Source organism: Anolis sagrei, chromosome 4 (assembly GCF_037176765.1).
Source record: "Anolis sagrei isolate rAnoSag1 chromosome 4, rAnoSag1.mat, whole genome shotgun sequence".
In the NCBI taxonomy this organism is placed as follows: Eukaryota; Metazoa; Chordata; class Lepidosauria; order Squamata; family Dactyloidae; genus Anolis; species Anolis sagrei.
This window is the reverse complement of record NC_090024.1, coordinates 189919218-189940834: the sequence shown is the minus strand read 5'-3', so window position 1 is coordinate 189940834 and position 21617 is coordinate 189919218. Positions and strand designations below refer to the sequence as shown.

General features: G+C 39.3%; 1 protein-coding gene across 2 annotated transcripts in view; it reads right to left on the bottom strand.

The window, feature by feature from the left end:
• Positions 1–2218: 2218 nt before the first annotated feature.
• PPARD (peroxisome proliferator activated receptor delta) overlaps positions 2219–21617 on the bottom strand; it is a 43658-nt gene continuing 24259 nt past the window's right edge. The window contains exons 3-9 of one of the 2 annotated variants that reach the window (XM_067468001.1): positions 19532–19604; positions 17156–17394; positions 13739–13890; positions 12377–12515; positions 11123–11325; positions 9235–9685; positions 2219–6756 (exon numbers count right to left, since the gene is read on the bottom strand). In XM_067468001.1, coding sequence (XP_067324102.1) covers positions 6509–6756; positions 9235–9685; positions 11123–11325; positions 12377–12515; positions 13739–13890; positions 17156–17291 — 1329 coding nt within the window. In that variant the 5' untranslated portion in view covers positions 17292–17394; positions 19532–19604 and the 3' untranslated portion in view covers positions 2219–6508. The remainder of the gene's footprint in view (positions 6757–9234; positions 9686–11122; positions 11326–12376; positions 12516–13738; positions 13891–17155; positions 17395–19531; positions 19605–21617) is intronic. The other variant, XM_060773088.2, reaches the window with a different exon arrangement.

Here is a 21617-nt window from a genome sequence, read left to right as displayed (position 1 = left end):
ATTCATATATACTGTATGTCTAAAGCAGCCACTAGGTGATGTTCAGAAAACCTTTCCTAGATAACTTTTGAAAGATACTGGAAAGGACAGGCTGTAACTATAGTTCTCTGAGTAGTCACCAGTGGACTCACACAAATAGGGTAATCTACACAGTGCATCATTCAGAACTTTCTAGACTTTTCATCATATGCCAACTTCCCATTTTAACAGTTCCATGGATGAAAAAGGAGAAGGCAGGACACACCCAGGACCTTATCGTATTGGGGTATACTCCATTACTATCAGTATGCATCCTGGTTTTTGTTTTTTTTTAGGACTGAATGCACACTGTATTCAACCGGGATGCATACTGACCCCATCACATCTGAATCTTACATTTTGAAAATACTGGGCTTTTGGACTCATCTCACCACCGAAGGCTGGCTTCCCCAAATCCATTTGAATGCCTCCCTACATTACTTTTTAATTACTTTTCTTAATACTGTGCAGTGACATAACCTGGAAGTCTTCAACTACCATGCTTGCAAGATTTTTAGCTGACAGAATGCATACTGATTTTCCGATCACATGTCAAAACAACATCTCAGGACCATATTACATCAAATAAATGATCAAAATCCCCTGTACAATTACTCAATTTCTGTGACATTTTGTAGATGAATTTCAACAGATTGCTGATGAAACAAACGTCATGAGATAGGACTAGTTCAGAAATGCGTTCAAAGAGTCTCAGAAACGAAGTATATCCCAATATGATAAGGTCCCAAGAGTCAATCTTTCTGACATTTCTCAAGTATCTGAAGATCTGCTTATTTCAAAGTGATGTCCTTCTTCTTAACCTTATGATCAACCAGGGCAATGCCGATCTTTTGAGAGGTTTTAGATTGGAGAGTGTCAACAATAACTGAATTGGCAAGTTGGTTTTAATTTTTAGTCAAGAATGTCCAGTTCGAATCTTATGTTTGCTGTAATATTATATGGCACTTCTTCAGAGTGCTTCACATATCACATAGTGAGCTTTTCTTGAGAATAAGCGATGACCACACTGTGGTGCTCAGACCTTGTGTGAATTCAAATCCTACCAACCTGATCTACCCAGCACAGTCAGTAGTGAGGGATGATGGGAGGTGCAGTTCACTAACAATTGAAGAACTACCCTTCAAGGTTATTTAGTAAATATATTCAAGGAGGTTAGTAAATACAGTATATTCTTCTTCTGGGACAAGTAAGAGGCAATTAAGGCTTGGAGTGACTGGATTTCCTGAGAACACCAAATACCATAAACAAATCATGAAGTCTCTTAACATAGAATCATAGAATCAAAGAGTTGGAAGAGACCTCATGGGCCATCCAGTCCAACCCCCTGCCAAGAAGCAGGAATGGTGCATTCAAATCACCCCTGACAGATGGCCATCCAGCCTCTGTTTAAAAGCTTCCAAAGAAGGAGCCTCCACCACACTCCAAGGCAGAGAGTTCCACTGCTGAACGGCTCTCACAGTCAGGAAGTTCTTCCTCATGTTCAGATGGAATCTCCTTTCTTGTAGTTTGAAGCCATTGTTTCGCGTCCTAGTCTCCAGGGAAGCAGAAACCAAGCTTGCTCCCTCCTCCCTGTGGCTTCCTCTCACATATTTATACATGGCTATCATATCTCCTCTCAGCCATCTCTTCTTCAGGCTAAACATGCCCAGCTCCTTAAGCCGCTTCTCATAGGGCTTGTTCTCCAGACCCTTGATCATTTTAGTCGCCCTCTTCTGGACACATTCCAGCTTGTCAATATCTCTCTTGAATTGTGTTGCCCAGAATTGGACACAATATTCCAGGTGTGGTCTAACCAAAGCAGAATAGAGCAGTAGCATTACTTCGCTAGATCTAGACACTATGCTCCTCTTGATGCAGGCCAAAATCCCATTGGCTTTTTTTGCTGCCACATCACATTGTTGGCTCAACAATTATGCTTTAGGAAATTACTGTAGACATGGACTTATTGAAGGCAAGGGCCCAGATCAGTGCTTTTACAAAGAAATACTTTCACCCTGTTAAAAAGGTTAGCATCCAGACTTGGTAAAAATACAGTGTAATTCAAAATGCATTAAAAATATTAGATGGTCCCAAATAAAAGAATTACACATTTTACTCTTACTGATGGTTTTTACAAGGAATAGCTAAAGGAAGGCCTAAAGAGAGCCAGAAAGGGATAAAAAGAAGTGCTACATTGTAATAGTTTCTTAAATATTTATTTCCAATTTATATAAAGCCGTCAGTCACTATATTATTAAAAACACCTGGAGTTTGAACTTCTAACAAAAATATACATTTCAATTTGAGGATTGCTACAATATCCCATTCAGCCCCTTCCCCAAAAGAGAGAGTGCATACTCCTCAAGCACTGAAAATACATGCCCAGCAACTCCTGAGGGAAAGCAGAGAATTGGGTGAAGAGACCTTCAAAAGGTTTTGAGTGAAGATGCAGGTCCAAGGCTTTTGGAAAGCTTTTTTTAAAAACCCTTTTCGATGATTTGCCCATCTCTGGCTCCTGCTACATAAATACTCCAAACTGTTTTAATAAGACACATTCCATCAGCCTCACATAATTCCTGTGAGGTAGAGGTGGATCACTCCAATCTGGAAATAGGCACAACACAGTACCAGCAGATAATTCAGTGCAGAGCTGGAAGAAGATAGCAAGGATTAAATAACTTGGTTTCCCTGCACTAACAATAACATTCCAGCCGATTACACAAAGTAACGATCATGTTTAGGTAGTGATTGGAACTATTCTACTGTCAACTACTACAAAAGATTTGACTGAGGACCATGGAGTGTAGAAACGAACAATATGTAATGGTTTTGCTTCCCTGGTAACCCCAGAGATTGGCAGGACACTCAACACAGTTGTTAACTTCCCTACCAACAGTGATCTCTAGGCATGATATCAAGGATAAACATCTAGATTCCAAGCACTGTACACTTTTATATTTGGTTTCGGTAAGATCCAAAATGCCACAGACAAGCATGCCTGTAAGACCCTTTGAGAATTTTCTTCATTAATCAATGTAAAAAGATGAACTGGATACTGTAACAATGTAGGGCAGTGGTTTAGGGCAAGGGTTAGGTCTCTGAGATGGATTACAGTACTACTGTCACTGACATTTTATGTTGCAGGGAAAATGGGCTCAGTTTATCTCCTACTGGCCCCATCTTCTAGGTCTTTAAACAAAGCCTCATAGATTGGTCTCAAGAGTCAAGGCAACCACCACTATTATGATTTTACCATGGTTTATGCTTTTTTTATGCAGTTGTTCAAATAGGGCTTGTCTTTGTTATGTGCCCACACTACCAGCCAGGTAATCTGACATCAAAAATGCACTCTTCTGTCTTACTACTGACCAGAGGTGCTTTTAAAATATAAAGCATAGGGTATCGACTGTTCTAGGGACAATCCTGCTGATATGATAAGACTGTGAAAGTGCCTGAAAAAGATCTGGTGGCAAATGAGCCTGGCCCTTCACTCTTTCACTACACAAGATCCTTTGGATGGATGGTTTGCAAGGACAGGATTGCAAGCTAAAACTACATAAAAAAAGAGAGGCTCCTTTCATACTAAACTATTGCAGCACCACGATTCCATTCTAATTGTCTTGGCAACATCTTTTGGAATCCTGGGGTTTGCAGTCTGATGGTGCACAAGAGCTCTCTGAATGAGAAATCGAAATACCCCTCATGAAATCATAGATCCCAGGATTCCAGAGGATGTTGCCATGACTTGTTAAAGTGGAATCATATCATAACTGTGTAGAGTGAAAGGGCCCTGAGACTAGTGTCACAACTTTTGTCTCCCTTCTCCTCATATAGTCAAGGAAAATATGAAGTTATATGGTGCAGTTTGCAACACAATATGATACCAAATCACAACCTCTGTTCATCCAGTCCAGCATTGCTTCTTCTAATCGGTAGTAGCCCTCCAGAGTCTCTGGAATAAGAACTCCATATAGCTTACTACAGGATGACTTTAACCGGATACTGAACTTGAGCCCTTTTTCATGCAATGCATTTGATTTATCATTGAATTATGCTACCCTATGCGAAACATTACCGTATATACTCATATATAAATTGATCTCATATATATGTTGAAGGCAGGTTTGAGGGGCCAAAATTATGAATTTTGATATGGCCCATGAAGAAGTCAAGAGTCATTCTACAGAGAAAAGAAAGCACCAATGCTGCTTCAGGGGGTTAGTTGCCTCTGGCCATTGACACAATATTCCCACCAAGGACTTCAAAAAGGCCAGAAGCACTACCATAGTGGAGATAATAGAGCTTCTTTTCAATGTTTCTTTTGAGCTCTCGCATGAATAACTACATTCTTGCCTTTTGCTACTCTACAAGACAAGGGGATGGTTACCCTTTTTTGATAAGCATTATTGACCTTGGTTGACTAAACTTTTTGACTAAAATTTCTAGACTTATACATGAGTATATAGGGCAATTGTATTCTGAAAGGAGTAAAACATTAATGCACTTGGTACTGCCATAAAAGAGGTTACTGAAAGCTCCTTCCCTAAATTTAGTCAGGAAAACAAAATGTTAAAACTGCTGCATGGGAGTCCAAGAAAAAAGTCCATGGTTTGAGCTGAAATGGTTGGGACAACTGGTAAGTTCAAACAAATTTCCATCACCAAAACACATATCATTGCACAGTAGTGAAATTATTACATTCCTTTTGCTATTTCCACGATTTTTTAGAAACATATTTCAAAATTTCCCCTTCAGCATGCAACTGATTTGAAAATGTACTAAAACCGATAAGCTTGCTTAAGGCCATGTAACAAGAAAACAGTACACAAATCTCAGTGCTAAGGTTCTTAGATCATTCTCCAGCATGATGACCTAATCCAGTGATTCCTAAACTCTTGTCCTCTAGGTGTTTTGAACTTCAACCCCAAGAAGCGTCAGTTGCCTTCGCCAATGTTTATGGATTCTAGGAGCTGAAGTCCAAAACAATTGGAAGACCAGAGTCTGGGAAATAATGAACTAATCGGATGTCATTAATGTTGAGAATATATTGGAACCCAGAGATGGAATAAATCTGACAAGTCACATAGTGTATCAACCACTGTTATCCAGAACAGCCTCACAAGGACTATACAGTCCCATGGTAATAACTGGAGAGCTTCTGTATTAACTAGATTAAAATTGACAAAAGGTGAGATCTCTGTGGACTGGAGCAAAACCAGTACAGGGGATTAAGAGGAGTGTTGGAGCCTGCTCTGAGCCCCAGGAAAATCTAAAACACATGATTGTGTATGCCTATAGAGGAAATGCTAAAATGCTCAATGCTAGTGCAATGCTTCCCGCTATAACTAATGACAAAGGTGGAGGGAACAGTGGGCTAACAATTGTAGGAAAGGCACAGATGCAATTCACATATCGGGAATAACCTTTCAAATGTCTCCAACAGTTTTGGAAGACCAAGTAAAGGTGGGGATATGCAATAATCATTGTCTTCTCCAACATCCCCAAATCACACCCATGTCATAGTCTGAGTGCTGCCCTTTTAAGAAAAAGATATTCTCCCACAAAAGGAGACTATCAAGTGCTTACAGTCATCCCCTCTCTCCACAAACCCATGGAGTGTCATATCTACTTTTACTCAAGTGAAAGAAGCAAATTGACTTTTGGCAGCTACCATATCATCCTAGAGCAAGATCCTGGAATGACCCCATTATTTGGCAAGCACTGGAGTGCAGTGAAATAGAAAAAGAAGCCCTTCGTTCTTCGGTAAGTAAGGAAGCACTTTACATGTCTAGAAAGAACTCCAGCAAAATGCACTGTAGATCAACACAAAAGGGAGGGGAAAAAGCAATGAACAGGTAGGATAGAAGGCATGGTTGTTCATGCAGAAGGCATATCTGTTTTTATGCACTGAGGGAAAAGGCCAAGATCTTTCCCGTCAAAGTGACTCCACAAGGAGTGTCTGTACCCTTCATGAAAGACTTTGAACTTTCTTTGGGAAATGTATATAAACATAAATACACATAATAAGGGCCAAACTAGAGTCCAGAGTGCAATATAAAAACATAAAACAGATATATGATGGAAGTGCTGTTCCTGCCAGACAAGCTCTTGTTTGCTTTAATTGTCTAGACACAGTCTGTGTTGACCAACAGAACAATCCAATCAATAGTTCCAAAAGTATTTGTGAGGTGTGTGTAAACGCATCATCAGCTGCTCTGTAACAGTGTAACAGCTGAACTTTAAAAACAGATACTTAGCTTATGATGTGCCTTAAAGTTTCACTTAGTGTATGCTAACGGAAGACCTGACCTATCTCTGAATAGTAGGTGCCGAGTCTTTAGCTGTACACTCTTGTGCACAGTACGCAGCCATTATCTAGAGAAGCAACTCCAGTAGAAGGGACAGAAGACACCGGCAATTTCTTTGCTAATGTACAAAGCATTCTGCTGTATTCCATGGCTTTAACCTATCTCTCATGAATGCAGGCTCCTCAATACATGTCCTTGTAGATCTCCTGCAAAAGCGGGTGCAGAGAAGTCTCTGTCTCTGTCTTTTTGATCTTCTGCACTAGCTGGGCATTCTCAGTCACTAACTGGCGCAAATCAGCCATTTTTTGCAGCAGCTTAGGAAAGAGGTATTGCGTATCAGGATGATTGGCCTGCAAGTGGAACTCGAGGGCCTGAAGGATATTGTCTTGAATCTCCTCCACCTGTTTGACATTCATCAAACCAGGGCGATCTAAAAGAAAAGGAGAGAGAGAGACCAAATAATTAACTGAAGATTTGCCTTTGGAATCATACTTCTTTTGAGTACATTGTTTTATGAAGAAGCCTAGTCTGCTCAAGTGTTGCATCAGTACTAACTAGGCTGAAAGTGGCAAAAGGGATCTGGTGAGATTTCTGTGGACTGAATCACAGAATCATAAAGTTGGAAGAGACCTTGTGGGCCATCCATCCAGTCCAACCTGCTGTCAAAAAGCAGGAAAATTGCATTCAAAGAACCCCTGACAGATGGCCATCCAGCCTCTTTTTAAAAGCCTCCAAAGAAGGAGCCTCCACCACACTCTGGGGCAGAGAGTTCCACTGCTGAACAGCTCTCACAGTCAGGAAGTTCTTTCTAACATTCAGGTGGAATCTCCTTTCCTGTCGTTTGAAGCCATTGTTTTCGCGTCCTAGTCTCCAAGGCAGCAGAAACCAAGCTTCCTCCCTCCTACTTATGACTTCCCCTCACATATGTTATACATGACTATCATGTCTCCTCTCATGAAGTAGGGAACCTTCTTCACGAAGGAACATTAATCCATATGAAGAACCCATCTCCTAAACATATACTGTACTATTACAGTTTGAACCAACACAATATGTATGCATATAAATCCAGCACTGACTTCTCACATTAGAAGTGACTGGACACCTATATAAAATACATTTCTAGTCAGCCACCCATTTCAGTAACATTTATTAGAAAACAACTTTCAATGAATCAAAAATAGTTTATTGTACGGGCCCAAGGCCATGACAAAAAGCACCATACGCGCACAATAGTACCCTCAGAGTACAGGCACCAAAGATGCTAAACAACCATGATTGGCTCCCACAACAAAAACAATGGAAGTTAATAAAACAATGGAAGAAAACAACTTTTTTCACAGATCCCTTCCCCCTGCCTTTGAGAGGCCTTCAATGTATTTTACAAAACAACTTTTTTATTCTTAGTGCACCTGTTTTCTTGACTTTTTAATACCCTGTCTTGTTGAAATAGAATTAAATTGAATGAAATGGTATGATTCATGTGGCTTCTTCATCATTGTTACATTATTTAGAATATTTCAGTGATAAAATCTGTTTAAAATAAAACAGAAATATATTTTAGATTATCTGAAATGCAAATTCCTGGCTGATTAGCAAAGTGCTGGAATATGGCCATACAGCCCGAAAAACCTACAACAACCCAGTTAACAGCTGTATGGCTAGTGCTGGATAACATCCCTCTTAACAGTAAAGGTGAGGCAGGCAAGTTTTTGCAGCAAAGTCTGGCAAATAATTGGAGCATATTTACTGTAGAACATGGCAGCCAATGCAAAAGCCAAGGGGATTGTAAGGCAATGTACAAGTACCAGAGACATTTGGAAATAATCACCACGTATGGATATTTTTCTGCTGATACCTGAAGCCTTTGAGCTAAGATGGGGGGAATGCTTGGTTTTGAAGGACAATATAAATAGGAACATTAGGAAATCATTGCTAGATTAGACCTCTGTAGTCTCGTATTCTGTTCCTACAGTGAGAAGGCAGAGTGGGAAAATAAGATGGTGAGTGCACTCCTCCAGATTCACTAATTCTATCTGGAAAGTTTCTGCTCCTTATTACATTCTAATTATTTCAACAAAACAAGATTGGGGCACTGTTTTGGAAAATGTGTCATGAAGTTTGACCATGTGAAAAAAAGGGCCTGGAGAAACAGAAGAGACTTAAGACTTGGTACACTTTGAATGTCACACTGCTTTGGACTAACTCCCAGAAGTGCCAGCATGTATGGATAAAGGAAGGGACTGATGGAGCATTTGGAACTCTAAACGTTCCATATGCCTGCTACCAAATGACTCCTCTCAGACAGACTGGAGATCTGAAAAGGACCAACAAGTACATAAAAATAATAAGAGATAATGAGTTGCATGGGGCAAGGACAGCAGGAAATTGACAGAAAGAGAGAACAGAAGAGAAAAAGGGATTTGAATAGGATTAAAAAGGATGATATTACAGGTAAGCCAAAAAATGAAGAAAATAATAAGTGGAGGACTTAGATGAATGTGGTTGTCTTGACATAGAAGGAAAGGCACAGTAATTCAAATCACTCTTTGGAAAGGGGTTTTGGAATTTGGCTTGTGTTCTGGAGAGGAAGGGGAAAGATGTATAGCACAATCTAATCTCATGTATGTTTACTTTAGAGTTAATTCTACTGTGCTCAATAGATTTTACTTCTCTCTCTCATGAGACTGCAGATACAAAACTATCAGATTACCAAATGTAACTCAGATAGCCTCTTTCTGCTATTTGTATTGCTCATATAATAATCCAATTCTCAGGCCATCAATAAGTACCTGCAGCCTCATAGTGCACCCTATGTTACTACGATCCTGCCCCCTTTTAGAATATAAATGATAGTTGTTAGAAAATAACTCTCCTTCCCACCAGTTCCCTGGATCCCCGGTCTCACCTCCACACAGGATGATGGCGGCTACAAACAGAGACAAATCACTGTCATCCAGCTCCAGAGCATTGAACTTCACAGCAAACTCAAATTTGGGCTCCATGATTTCACTGAAGGGCTTGCGCAAACTGCGCAGGAACTCGCGTGTCACAAAGCCATTCCCATTGGCTACTAAAAGTCCGTCCTTGTTCATAATTGAGGGAAGCATGGCAAAGATGGCTTCGTGCACCCCATATTTCAGCAGAGTCACTTGATCATTAAGATAAAGGCTGATGAAGCTAGGGATGCTCTTAGCAAATTCCGTAAGTTCCCGCACTGTCTCCACTGTTGTGCACTGGCAGCGGTAAAAAACATGAACACCAATCTCCTTGTATGGTGGTAGCCCATTTATCAGCTGTTTCCACACCAGTCCTTTCTCTGCTTGCCACAAAGTATCCATGTCATGGATCACAAAAGGCTATAATGAATAAATATGCAGTTAGAATTTTGTAGTGAAAACTCCAGCCACAGGCAATAAATTGCAGTTACAAGAGTTCTTGGGATTCCAGATTCCAGAGATACTTCTGTCATTTTAGAAGCAACACAAGACTACTCTATACCATATTTGTTATCTGTTAAAGCCACTTAACCACCCATAAAGTATAGTTAAGTACAAACATACACTATTTCTACCATTTTTGAAATGATTTGGATTGTATACAGAGGCCTTAAATTTTCTCAAACTGTGTCCTCCAGATGTTTTGGACTTCAACCCCCACAGATCCTAACAGCTGGAAAGCTGGCTGGAGGACACAGTTTGAGAAGCATTGCCTTAAAGTAATATTAAAATAATATTAAAAGGTAAATGTTTCCCCTTGATATGAAGTCTAGTCATGTCTGACTCTGGGGGGAGGTGCTCATCTCCATTTCTAAGATCTCCATTTCTAAGACAAAGAGCCAGCATTGTCCGTAGACAACTCCAAGGTTATGTGGCCAGCATGACTGCACTGAGCACTGTTACTTTCCCGTTGAAGCAGTACCTATTGATGGTTGGCAGAAGCTGGGACTAACAATAGGAACTCACCCTGTCTGTGGATTCAAACTGCTGACATCTGATCAGCATGTTCTGCATCTTAGTGGTTTAACCCGCTGTGCCACCACGACACATAACTAATTCTCACTGTTATTAATAACTCTGATCCAAGATTCAAAGGCAATTATGTTATAAATTATTATATTTCTACTGCATTTAACTCAATTGAAACTGGAACTGTCTGTTTGAAATGAATCTTAAACTTTTGAGAATGTAAAGCACGATTAGATATATGGTGCAGAAAGGCACAGACTATTTTTATTTCTCATGTCCTTCAGATTATTCCATCTTTCTTTAGAAAAAAAACAGGGTATAAATCATGATAATAATAATAATAATAATAATAATAATAATAATAATAATAATTTTTAAAAATCACAGTAAAGAGACTGCTAAGTGGAAAAATTAATAGGGAATCTTGTTTAGTTCATATAGCCCATGGCCTAAATCCAATTGTTAAGTCTCACTTACAACAGAGCACTTTATCAATTACTGAATTTTAATTTCAATGCATATGCCAATGCTATTGATTAAATGTGTCTACCCTGGTTGACACTAGCAAAACAATTTTGGCCTACAAGGCTGGTGAAGGATGATGACAATAAGAAGTTATGCATTTTTCAGAAACCCTTTCTAAGTACAGAGATAAATTTGGATTGAGCAGCATTTTTCAAATATATTTCATTGCCTCAGATGGAGGAAGGTTTAAATTTCATCTTTAACAAAGGCTAATTTTAGAAGCTCCTACATAGCATGAACTCACTGGAACTACAAATGACTTACTTGACTTCATTTTCAGGCTTCTGGGTCTGAGGTACTCACCGGGGTACTGCTAGCTTTCCCTGTCAGGATGCCTCGTGCTTTCTTTTTGGTCATGTTGAAATTCTTCAGGTAGGCATTGTAAATGTGCTTGGAAAAGACTTTCAGGTCAGCCAGCTGCTGGTTCTGACAGTTGATCTCTGTAGCCGTCAGTCCTGCCACTAGCTTCCTTTTCTCAGCTTCTGGCATACGCCCAAAACGAATGGCTAAAAAAGCACAAGAAAATGAGGACAAAGTTAAAGGCCTTTGACTAAAAGACTAGAAATGGATATTTTTACATTTCCATTATACTATCTTTCCAATTGGCAAAGAGTTTTCCTGAGATACAATTACAGTTGGAAGAAGAGAATCAGGAGTGAAAGAAAAAACAAGTTTCTATTTTTTCTTTCCTCCAAACAGCAAAAGTAGAGCTTTGAAAATTAGTTTTGGGGGTGACAACTGTCAGAAGCCCCCAGGCAACATGACTAAAAAGGCAACTTTTAAAGCTCTGAGGAATATTAAATATATACAGACCATCTCCATGTTATGCTCAAAACCATGCCGTGAGATAGATCATCCAGACAGATCACTTCAGCGACTGAATGGGGATTTCCAAACTAATTATTAAACTGACAGTGAACTCAAAATAATGTGCAACTACAGCAAACATAAGTTATTCAAGGGGAGTAGCTGTTAAAGTAACTTAGAAAGAATATTTACATATACTGAACACTCTTAAAAGGCTAAGAGAAAAAGAAACCCAAAAGCTTCCCCTACATATTGTAGAATAAATCAGTTTATTGCACAATACTATGCATGTTTACTGAAATTAAATCCTGCTATCTTCACTGGGATTTTGCATTTCCGTATGTATTTATGATTGCAGTCTGAGGGTCAAAATATACAATATGCTAAGCAGTCATTTCAAAACATACATTCACAACTATACACTCTCTTTTACAGAAAGCAGTTTTAGGGCTCCAAATCCAGATAAGGACTAAGATGTGCAGAATGGGTTTGCTCCCCAAGTAATTCTAATTAAAAATCCCATTGTGTTGCCATTTGCACCCGTAAACTTCTGCTTGGTAAAACCTCCACAGAGTCCTTCCAGGAGCAATTTTACTTTTATTGTAGAGAAGTATGTACATTGCACGTTGACTGGAATACCTATAGATTATTTATTTTCTGCTATAATAGCACAGGCTTTTACAGTGAAAACTGCTCCTTTGGTCCTTTTCTCTCTATCCATCATCCAGAGACAGAGGAAAGAGGACTCACCATTGTGCGACATGCCTAAAGAGAGGCATTTCTGAAAGCGGCAGTACTGGCACTTGTTTCGGTTCTTTTTCTGAATCTTGCAGTTCCGCTCACATTTTTCATACTCCAGCTTCATGCGTATTGTTCGGCGAAAGAACCCCTGTTGGTAAAGGAGAAGAGCAGTTCATCAGATGTTGGAAAGAAACTGGAAGAGAAGTTGATTCTAAGGATAGCACTTCATGTAAAACTGCTAGATTAACTGCCAGGTTGACTCTTGGGGCCCAGAAACATTTTCAACAACAAGGAATGGGATTTCAAAACAGAGGACCACATGAAATAAATGTACACACAAAGAAAAGATTACAGCAACTTACACATTTTCATCCTATTATAGGTTGAGTATCTTAAATCCAAAATGCTTTGGACCAGAAGGGTTTTCTATTTTTTCAGATTCTGGTATATATGTGTATATATACCTCTTGGAGATGAGACCCAAGTTTAAATATGAAATTCATTTATGTTTCATACACACCTCGTAAGTACACATAGCCTAAAGGAAATTATAAACACATTTTATATAATTTTGTGCATGAAATGAAGTTTCTGTACACTGAACCATCAGATAACAAAGGTGTCACTGGATCAGCTGCCCATGTGGACAATTTTGGATTGTGGAGCATTTTGGATCCTGGAAAAGGGTACTCAACCTGCATACAGGAAGTAAAGCAAGAGGCTGACCAGTAATATCTCAAGTGGCCAGCAGAGGGAAAGGAATCAACAAATCCCAGCCTCTAGACATGCTTGCTGTCTCTCCACACCCCCCCCCCCCCCCCGCCCACCTTTTTTTGTTTTTTGGCCTTGAGGATTTTGGCACCAAGTAGCTCTGTCGGCATCTGTGAGCGGGGGATGGAATTTTATGATTGTGAAGCCAGCCAAACCATCTGGGGCAGAATAGATTCACAGGTGCCCTGTGGCATATGTCAACCAAAGATAACTAATCTCTAGATTTTCAGAAAGACCAAGGACACACTGGGAAACAGTGACACTAGAGACACAGAGCTATACAAAATCCCTAGATATACTTACTGATAAATTCCAGAAGGGTAGCCATGTCAATCTGAATTACTTTTAAGTCTCTTAGTACTGTTTTATTTCAAGGTGATGCTATGACTTTATGTCCTCTGAATATAGCACCTTGTTTATTCCGTTCATTTGAGGTGTGGAGCTTGTGTTTTGCATTGCCAGAGCAAAGGTCTTTCTTAGATTTTTAACCTAAGAAGAAAAGATTCTGATTTCCTTCTCCTGTTTACTCACTGAAGACCAGTGGTATGCTTCCTCTAATCTACAGGTTGTAAAGAGGCTGTATGCTGCTTTTGGCCATACCTTGCAACCTTCGCATGCGTGTACCCCATAGTGAAACCCAGATGCCTTGTCTCCACAGACCCTGCATTCGACATTCAGACTTCCCAAGGCAGATTCATCACAACCCATCTGAAGTTGGTCCGACAGGGAAGGAGAAGAGCTCTGTGAAAGATCTAGCAGGGAAGAAAAAGAGAAAGCCATTGTACTTTCTACAATGCTAGGCAGACAAAAACATAGCAATGCTACTGCAGAACCTTCTCACATCCCTTTCACATTCCCCAGACATAACCAGATAGTTTGCATTCACGCATTGCTGGTTTTTGAAGGAAACACCATGATCTGTAGACTCAGGTTCAAATCCTTGCTCTGGCCATAAAACCCCAATGGGTGACCCTGTGCAACTGACCTTGGGCACTCTCAGCTTCAGAGAAATGCACTGGCAAACCCACTGCACTTATCTGTGATAAGAGTCACCTTAAATCGGAAATGGTTTCAAGACACACAGCAACAGAGCAGGTTTTGGCGTGCATCTTGCATCTCTGAGCTGAACTGCAATACAAACTCAACTATCTAATCTATTGTTTATAGCATGTATGTCATTTCCTAATTTTGTTCATGCTCAGAAATGAAAAAGGGTGTGTGTGTGGAAATGAACTTATTCCACCTCACAGCTCAGGAAATCTGGCTGAGTTCTTGCAATAGTCCCCCCAAACAACGCAAAATGTGCAGGCAGCGAAATATCCTTAAAATATGGTTGTGAAGAAAACTTCTGTTCAGATTGGAATTCCTCATCATTGGAAGCGAGTTAATGTTTCTTCACAATACAGGCATTAGAGCTGCTCTGTGTGTCTTTATCTTTCTTTTTCGCCCCGCAATCATGCAAAATCATATTTTTCTTCGTGAAGAGAGCCACGAACCCTTTTGTAGCCTTGGCTGTCAAGGAACAGATTATAAAATTATCAAAATAAGTTAATTCGATTTGAACACAAGCAAATTGTATTCATCTTCACTCACTGACAAAAGTTCAGGCCATAAGGCCTGAAATAAACAACAGCCAGATTTAGAGAGATATATTCCCACTATTTAGTCCACAAATCTAAACAAAGTTGTGAAAGAGATTTAAAACTTTACACTAAGAAGTTAATTTGCTTGGTTGCTTGCTTTATTTATTTCTGTCCTGCTTTTCTCCCCATATGGGAGAATTGCATTTGTACTTCAATCTTGCATTCTTATTTGCATTTGCATTACACTCCAATCTTCTTTCATTGGAAACCTAAAAAATTAGACGTCTTCATGGAATGGAAATATTAATATTGCATCATAATAGCATCATTTCTAGAGCATCTGTAAACAAATTCAGAATTGGAATTGCACTAGACATACTTCTGTGAGATGTATTCAGTACCACTTGCCTTCACAATATAAGTGAGAGATACAAGTACAAGCAATTTGAATTGTTTCTTGGCAGGTGGTTGGACTGGATGGCCCACAAGGTCTCTTCCAGCTCTATGATTCTGTGATTCTATGAATGATTTTACCACATAAAGCTTTCCAGTAATCTGAAGACATTGTGGAAAGTATTTTAACATGGCACAAAATGAGTTGATTTATTAATCTACTATTTTATTTCTTAAAAAGAGGAAAATGGGAGAAGAAAAATCGCTAAACTCATTAAAGTATGCTGAGGTATAGGTTTGTTCTACAACAGTTACCAACACACCAGAAATGTGAACTAATAGCTTACGTTGTACAATACTGAACAAAGTGAGAAAGTTATTTATGAAGTGAGAAAGAGTCACCATGCTATATTTACTTTGATAGTGGGTCTAACACAGATAATACTATAGCAGTACAGGCAGTCCCCGAGTTACAAACATCCGACTTACAAATGACTCATAGTTAAAAACGACAAAGAGACAACAGGAAGTGAGAGAAATCTACCCCTAGCGAGGGAAATTTATTCCTGAAAGAGTTAGCATGGGAAAAAGATGTCTCTACTGAAGCTTTCTTACCAATCCTTGTTTTCTCAACAAGCCATTTTATTTTCAAAATCTAATTATCACAGAAAGTGAGATGAAATCTTCTGAAGAAGGGCAGAGACAGCAAAACAAATGTCACAGGGGTGTTAACACTTCCCTATGCTAGCCAAAGCTATATGGCTGGAATTACACTTAAAAATGTACTTGTTCCAACTTACATACACATTCAATTTAAGAACAAACCTCCAGAACCTATTTTGTTCATAATCTGGGGATTGCCTGTATACTATTTTGAGGCAAGATTCAAGTCTGTAGGCCAGTGGTTGTCAACCTTTGGTCCCTCAGGTGTTTTGGACTTCAGCTCCCTCAATTCCTAACATCTTGTAAGATGGCTGGGATTTCTAGGAGTTGAAGTACAAAATACCTGGAGGACCAAAGGTATGTCAACCACTGCTGTAGGCAAACCTAATCTCAATTTATTCTACTTTCAATAGCTGTACTGTGTACTATAAAAATACAGCACTGTATATTACACTAATCATAGCAATAGTAGAATAATATGGCTATTCTAATGCTACCGTTTTTACAAAACATATTAGTCTTGGGTTCCTCCACCCTGGTCCTATTGCAATTAAAGAGTAGACTATAACTGTACTAATTACTAGAAAAACAACAAAAGGCTGGGGGGAGGGGGGCTAGCATACAGGATGGAATTTTGTCAGTGCAAAATTTAGACATAGTTATGTCAGCATATGAAAAGATGCAGAAAGCAAAAGTATGGAGAAATGTTGTCTTCTTTCCCTCTTCACCACACCATCCTGGAAAAGCATCAGGGCAGACCACCAACACGATCCTTTTCATTAATTCCTGTGCAGGTTCAGTAAATTAATTGAGTCCTGCTGATGGATAATCTGCATTGTCTACCTCTTCTACTGGAATATGAACCATCTGATCACTGTCATTCATGGCCTGGGAAGAACCAGGCATAAGGGAAAACTCGAAGCTGAGATTATGGTAATAATGCAAAGGGAGAGCAATTTATGCATGGAGCTCAGCAGACATAGCAAGAACAGCAGATGAGGTAGGATATAGACTAGTGGTTCTCAACCTGTGGGTCCCCAGGTGTTTTGGCCTACAACTCCCAGAAATCCCAGCCAGTTTACAAGCTGTTAGGATTCCTGGGAGTTGAAAGTCAAAACATTTGGCGACCCACAGGTTGAGAACCACTGATACAGGTAAAGACATTAACTTGAAAGAAGACTTCTACATAAAGGCACTGTTTAGAAACATGAGAAGAGGTGAAATAATTGCAACGAAAAGGACATAAAAATTGATGTTTTCTAAATTCACCCAACAAGGAACCTGCAACAGCTTAAACTGAAGCAAGTCTATTCTACATATAAAAGGTAAGCATTTCCTAAAATGAATGTGATGTATTGTTCCACCTCTCAGACCTTACCGGTGTAGCTGATAGAAGGTGCTGAATTATCTGGTCCTTCATTTGGGTCTGAGGCTGCACCTATGGCTGTCACTGCCTCTTCCTCTTCCTCCTCCTCTTCCCTGACCTCAGGTACTTCCTCCTTTGGCTTTTCCATAACTGATCACCACCCTTCACTGCCAAGGCTGCAGCCCCTGTCATAGCTCTGGCATCATCCACGTCTGTCTGGAAAAGGGCCTCTATCAGGCTGCTCTGCTAACCTTCAGGAAAAAGAAGAAAAATGCTGAAAGATATGCATCAACAACAAAAACAGCCTGCATTACAGAGTTTTCTCTAATGCTTCACGGCCAACTAAACCTCATGTGCATGTTGGTATTTGAATAATTTTTGCAACAACATCCTCAAACTGTACTCAATGCAAGCTCATTATTTTTTCTAACCATGTGCATTTTCACAGATTAAGAATATTGATGGCAAAGAAAGTGATAACATTCAAGAAAGAAGGTTTATGAGCTGTTCCCAGTGACATATGAAGAAAAATAGGAACCTAGGAAAGAGAAGGATGTCCTACTGTTTAACCTTTGAATCCATGGAAAATCCCTTTAACATGCACCCCAAACTTTGAACCCATTATTTGCAAAATCGATCTTTCTCATAAATAAAAGAGAAGTCCCTAAGAGCAAAAAAAATCTACCATTTGCTGCTAATCTCTGCCTATTATGCTAACTCTGTAGAAACTATGTGCATTTTTCAGAATGTTATTTGCACCTTGGTCATGTTTCCTCTTTGATGGGTAGTTTGCACAGTGATTGTTACACACATAGGAATAGTTCCTTATTTTCTTTGGGAACAAGCTGAAAGACACACTGAAGCTGGCAGCCATATCCTGAGCACTCAGCTCATTCATTACATTTATCCATGTGAAGGTTTGCTCAAGAATACTTGACCTATGTATATACATAAAACATACTGTGTGATCAGGCCTTAAAAATGTCTCACTTTCATTAAAAAAATCAAGTCAAAGTATTTCATTCAATGAAGCTGCTGAAGCAGCTGACTGATGCGTGTACAAGTGTGTGTTTCTTAGTATTTCCCCCTCAGTTCATTTTTTTGGTAAAATGTTTCCCTGTTTCACTCCCATCAAGCTGCCAGAGAATATTATACAGTTGTAAAAAAAAAAAAAAAGCTTGAAGGAAGTGGCAGAAGAAACTCCTCTCCCCTTTGAGTTGTTTCCCACTTCATGTGGCTGTTTTAGTATCTTATTTACAAACTAAACAAACAAAAAAGAAACTCTACCACAATACACTTAATATGCAGTTCCACCCTATGTTTAATATACAGTTCAACCTTTGTGTCTGATTCATGGAGAAGTCTCTTGCTTCTTTATTCAGGCTAAAGATTAGGACTTATTTCCTTGTGCTATAGACTTAAAACCACTATCCTTTCCCACAGAGGTTCAACATGCAGGAATCATGCAGCCATAGAGTTTCCTTTTATGCCAAACGAGGCAGTGCAAGTGATATGATAATGATTGCTTTTAATCTACCTTTAGATGAGGAAATTAAATGTTTGTGGTGTGGATAACAATCTATTAGGCTAAAGGATAACATTTTGCATATGTAAACTCACCTACATTTCTTCCCATCAGAAAAAAACACCTATAATCTTTGCTCTTTATGGACTTCCTTCAAAAAGTACATATTCTTCTTCCCAAGCTCACAAAAATGTGGACTCAAGAGGAGTGCAATATTCTATGGCTATCACCTCATTTAATGCAAGGGAGTTTGCTAGGAAGTGTGCAGAGAAAGCTAGGTTTTACAATGGCTCTTATTTTTTTAAACAGATGTGAAAAATATGATCAGAATGAAAAAACAAAAGTATGGGGAGGGGGAAAGGAATGTAGATAGGAGATGTTTTTTTTCCTATAATGCTATGACCTAGTACTTTTTTCTGAATCATCGTAAAACATTTTGAATATGGGAAAATAAGGACGCTATAAAGTGGAGACAATATAACCGGCTGGGCCAGGAAAAGCAACAAATATATACTCAAACAGTCACTCTTTCCAAGGGTGTCCGAGTTACAATAAGGTCTTGGAATCAGACAATCCCAGATGTTTTCATATATGCACACTTTTATCTAAAAATGTACATATGTAAAATGCTTGTTTCCCTCCCCAGAACTGTATTCAGTTATCTATTTTCTGATCCAGAGAAGCTATTTCTCCACTAGCTCATATAGCCACCTTTGTTTCATTTTTAGTGGAATTTTATTTGAAAAGCAGAAAGTAAAATATTGCTGTGTGCTTTTAAATAAGCGAAGAGAGCCCCCCCCTTAGTTCCTCATAAAGAATACTGAGACCCCATTCACGTATAATGTTATCCTTGGCCTACTCACCCAACTTGCACTGTGGGAAATGGCAGACAGAGAGGAAAATGTCCACTGTAGTTTGAAAGTAATGAATGAGGTCCTTAAAAAAAAAAAGAAACAACCCACCTACATAAAAATGAATCTAGGACCTTCAGGAAGAGCATCTGTTAGAGACCTGGTAGGGTTGTTATGAAGTGTGGTATAGAGAACATACTGAGACACCTAAACAGCAATTACTTAATCTCCAGTTAGATTTTTTGGTCTTTAAAATCCATCAGAGCCACAACATTGATATTTTACTTAGAGCACTTTAATATTATGTTGGCCCATCCCCTAATTCTGCTGCTCCCACAACAGTAATTTGTTCCTTTGGGCAAACTCAAATTTGCTGCTAACTCCTTAAGATGAACCGTCACAGTCACCCCACTTTGAAACATTAGCCTTGCCTGCTCAAAATGACAGAAATCAAATCTCCTAGATATATATCCTAAAAACTTTTACAGTCCAAGTGACTTACTGTATACACTCATGTACAGGAAGTCTCCAAGTTACAAGTTGAATTTGTTTGTAAGTCAGAACAAGTACATTTTTTCAGTGTAAGTCCAGCCACACACACATACACATATACACACACATATGAGATAGCATATCACCTCTGTGGTGTTTGTTTTGCTGTCTGTGTCCCTGTTCAGAAGATTTCACTTCACTTTCTGTTTCTGCAATAACTGGATTTTGAAAAATTTGGTTTGTTGTGGAACTAAGGATTGGTGATAAAACTTCAGTGGAGACACTTTTTCCCCATTACTCTTCCAAGACTGAATTTCCTTTCTGGGGGTAGATTCATCTAATTTCTTGTTGTCTCACCTCCGCCCTTAACTATGACTTGTTTCTAACTTGGGAACTGCCTGTATACATCTAAACTTTTAAATCAAAAACACTGAGCAATATAACCTGGGTCAATTATCCGAACAGGGTAATTCTCTAAGGAAAAGGAACCCCTTCTCTAGAGAGAGCTTAGACCATTTTAACAGCACCTAAAAGAAGCACAAGCCCCCTCTACTCTCCCCACTGTCATGCCATTTCAGGCGTTTTTGATTGTGTAGGTGGGAAAATGACAGAGGCTGCAGCCAGGGGTGAACACCCTCTTAGGGCCACTCTTAGCTTTCTATGGAATGAGCTTCAACTTATCCACAAGTTATATCAAAATCCCTAATTTTGGCCTCCAAATCTGGATTTGTACACAAGCTTGATTTACACACAACTATATACAGTATATGAAGATTTTACCAAAAAAAGTGTAAGCCTAAAAGAAAAATATAACATTCTTTGTGGCCCTTTCAAAGATCATGACTCCAAGATGCAAGCATGAAAGGGAGTCATCTATAGTCACTTTCTGGGAAGATTCAGAAATATATATGGGTAACAGAAAATTATTATGATTTCAAAACAGAGTATATCTCATTTACTAGAGTTGTTCTCTCGCAGGCACAATTTACAACCACGATTTACAGTTTTGCTCAAGTAAGGTACTTCCTCTTTGGTGAAATTTCTCATTCAATTCTAGCTTGTTAACCGAAAATAAGGGTGCTTCTAGGTAAGTTGTAGAAGTATCTCATGCATGGAACTGAACAGGCCCGTAGCCAGGATTTCGATTTGGGGGGGGGGGGCTGAGTTTATTTCGGGGGGGGGGGCTGAGTCTGAGTGAAAGAGGGTCTACCCTAGCAAACCTTTTGTATCATTACCCCAATACCCCCATGCATATGGGATATATTGAGTATGGTGATCAGATCATGATATGAATAAACATAACAGTTTAAATAATGCACCAGTAAGGCCTTCTCGCGAACCACCATGAGAATTTCAAGCCCCCACCCCCTCCCGGCTACATGCCTGGGACTGAAGGATTAGATGCCAGCATTTTTTGTTTCTAACCCCCTGGGTACGTTTACTGCTTCTTCCAATCTTTCCTGCTACAGAAAACCAATTAAGAAAGAAAAGGGAGAACATATATACCAAGTCTTTTCACTGGTAGTGTTAAGTGGTATTATACCTGCAAAAAAGCCAAGATGTAGAATATACCTATATTGGACTTAATCCTTAGTTAATACTAGAC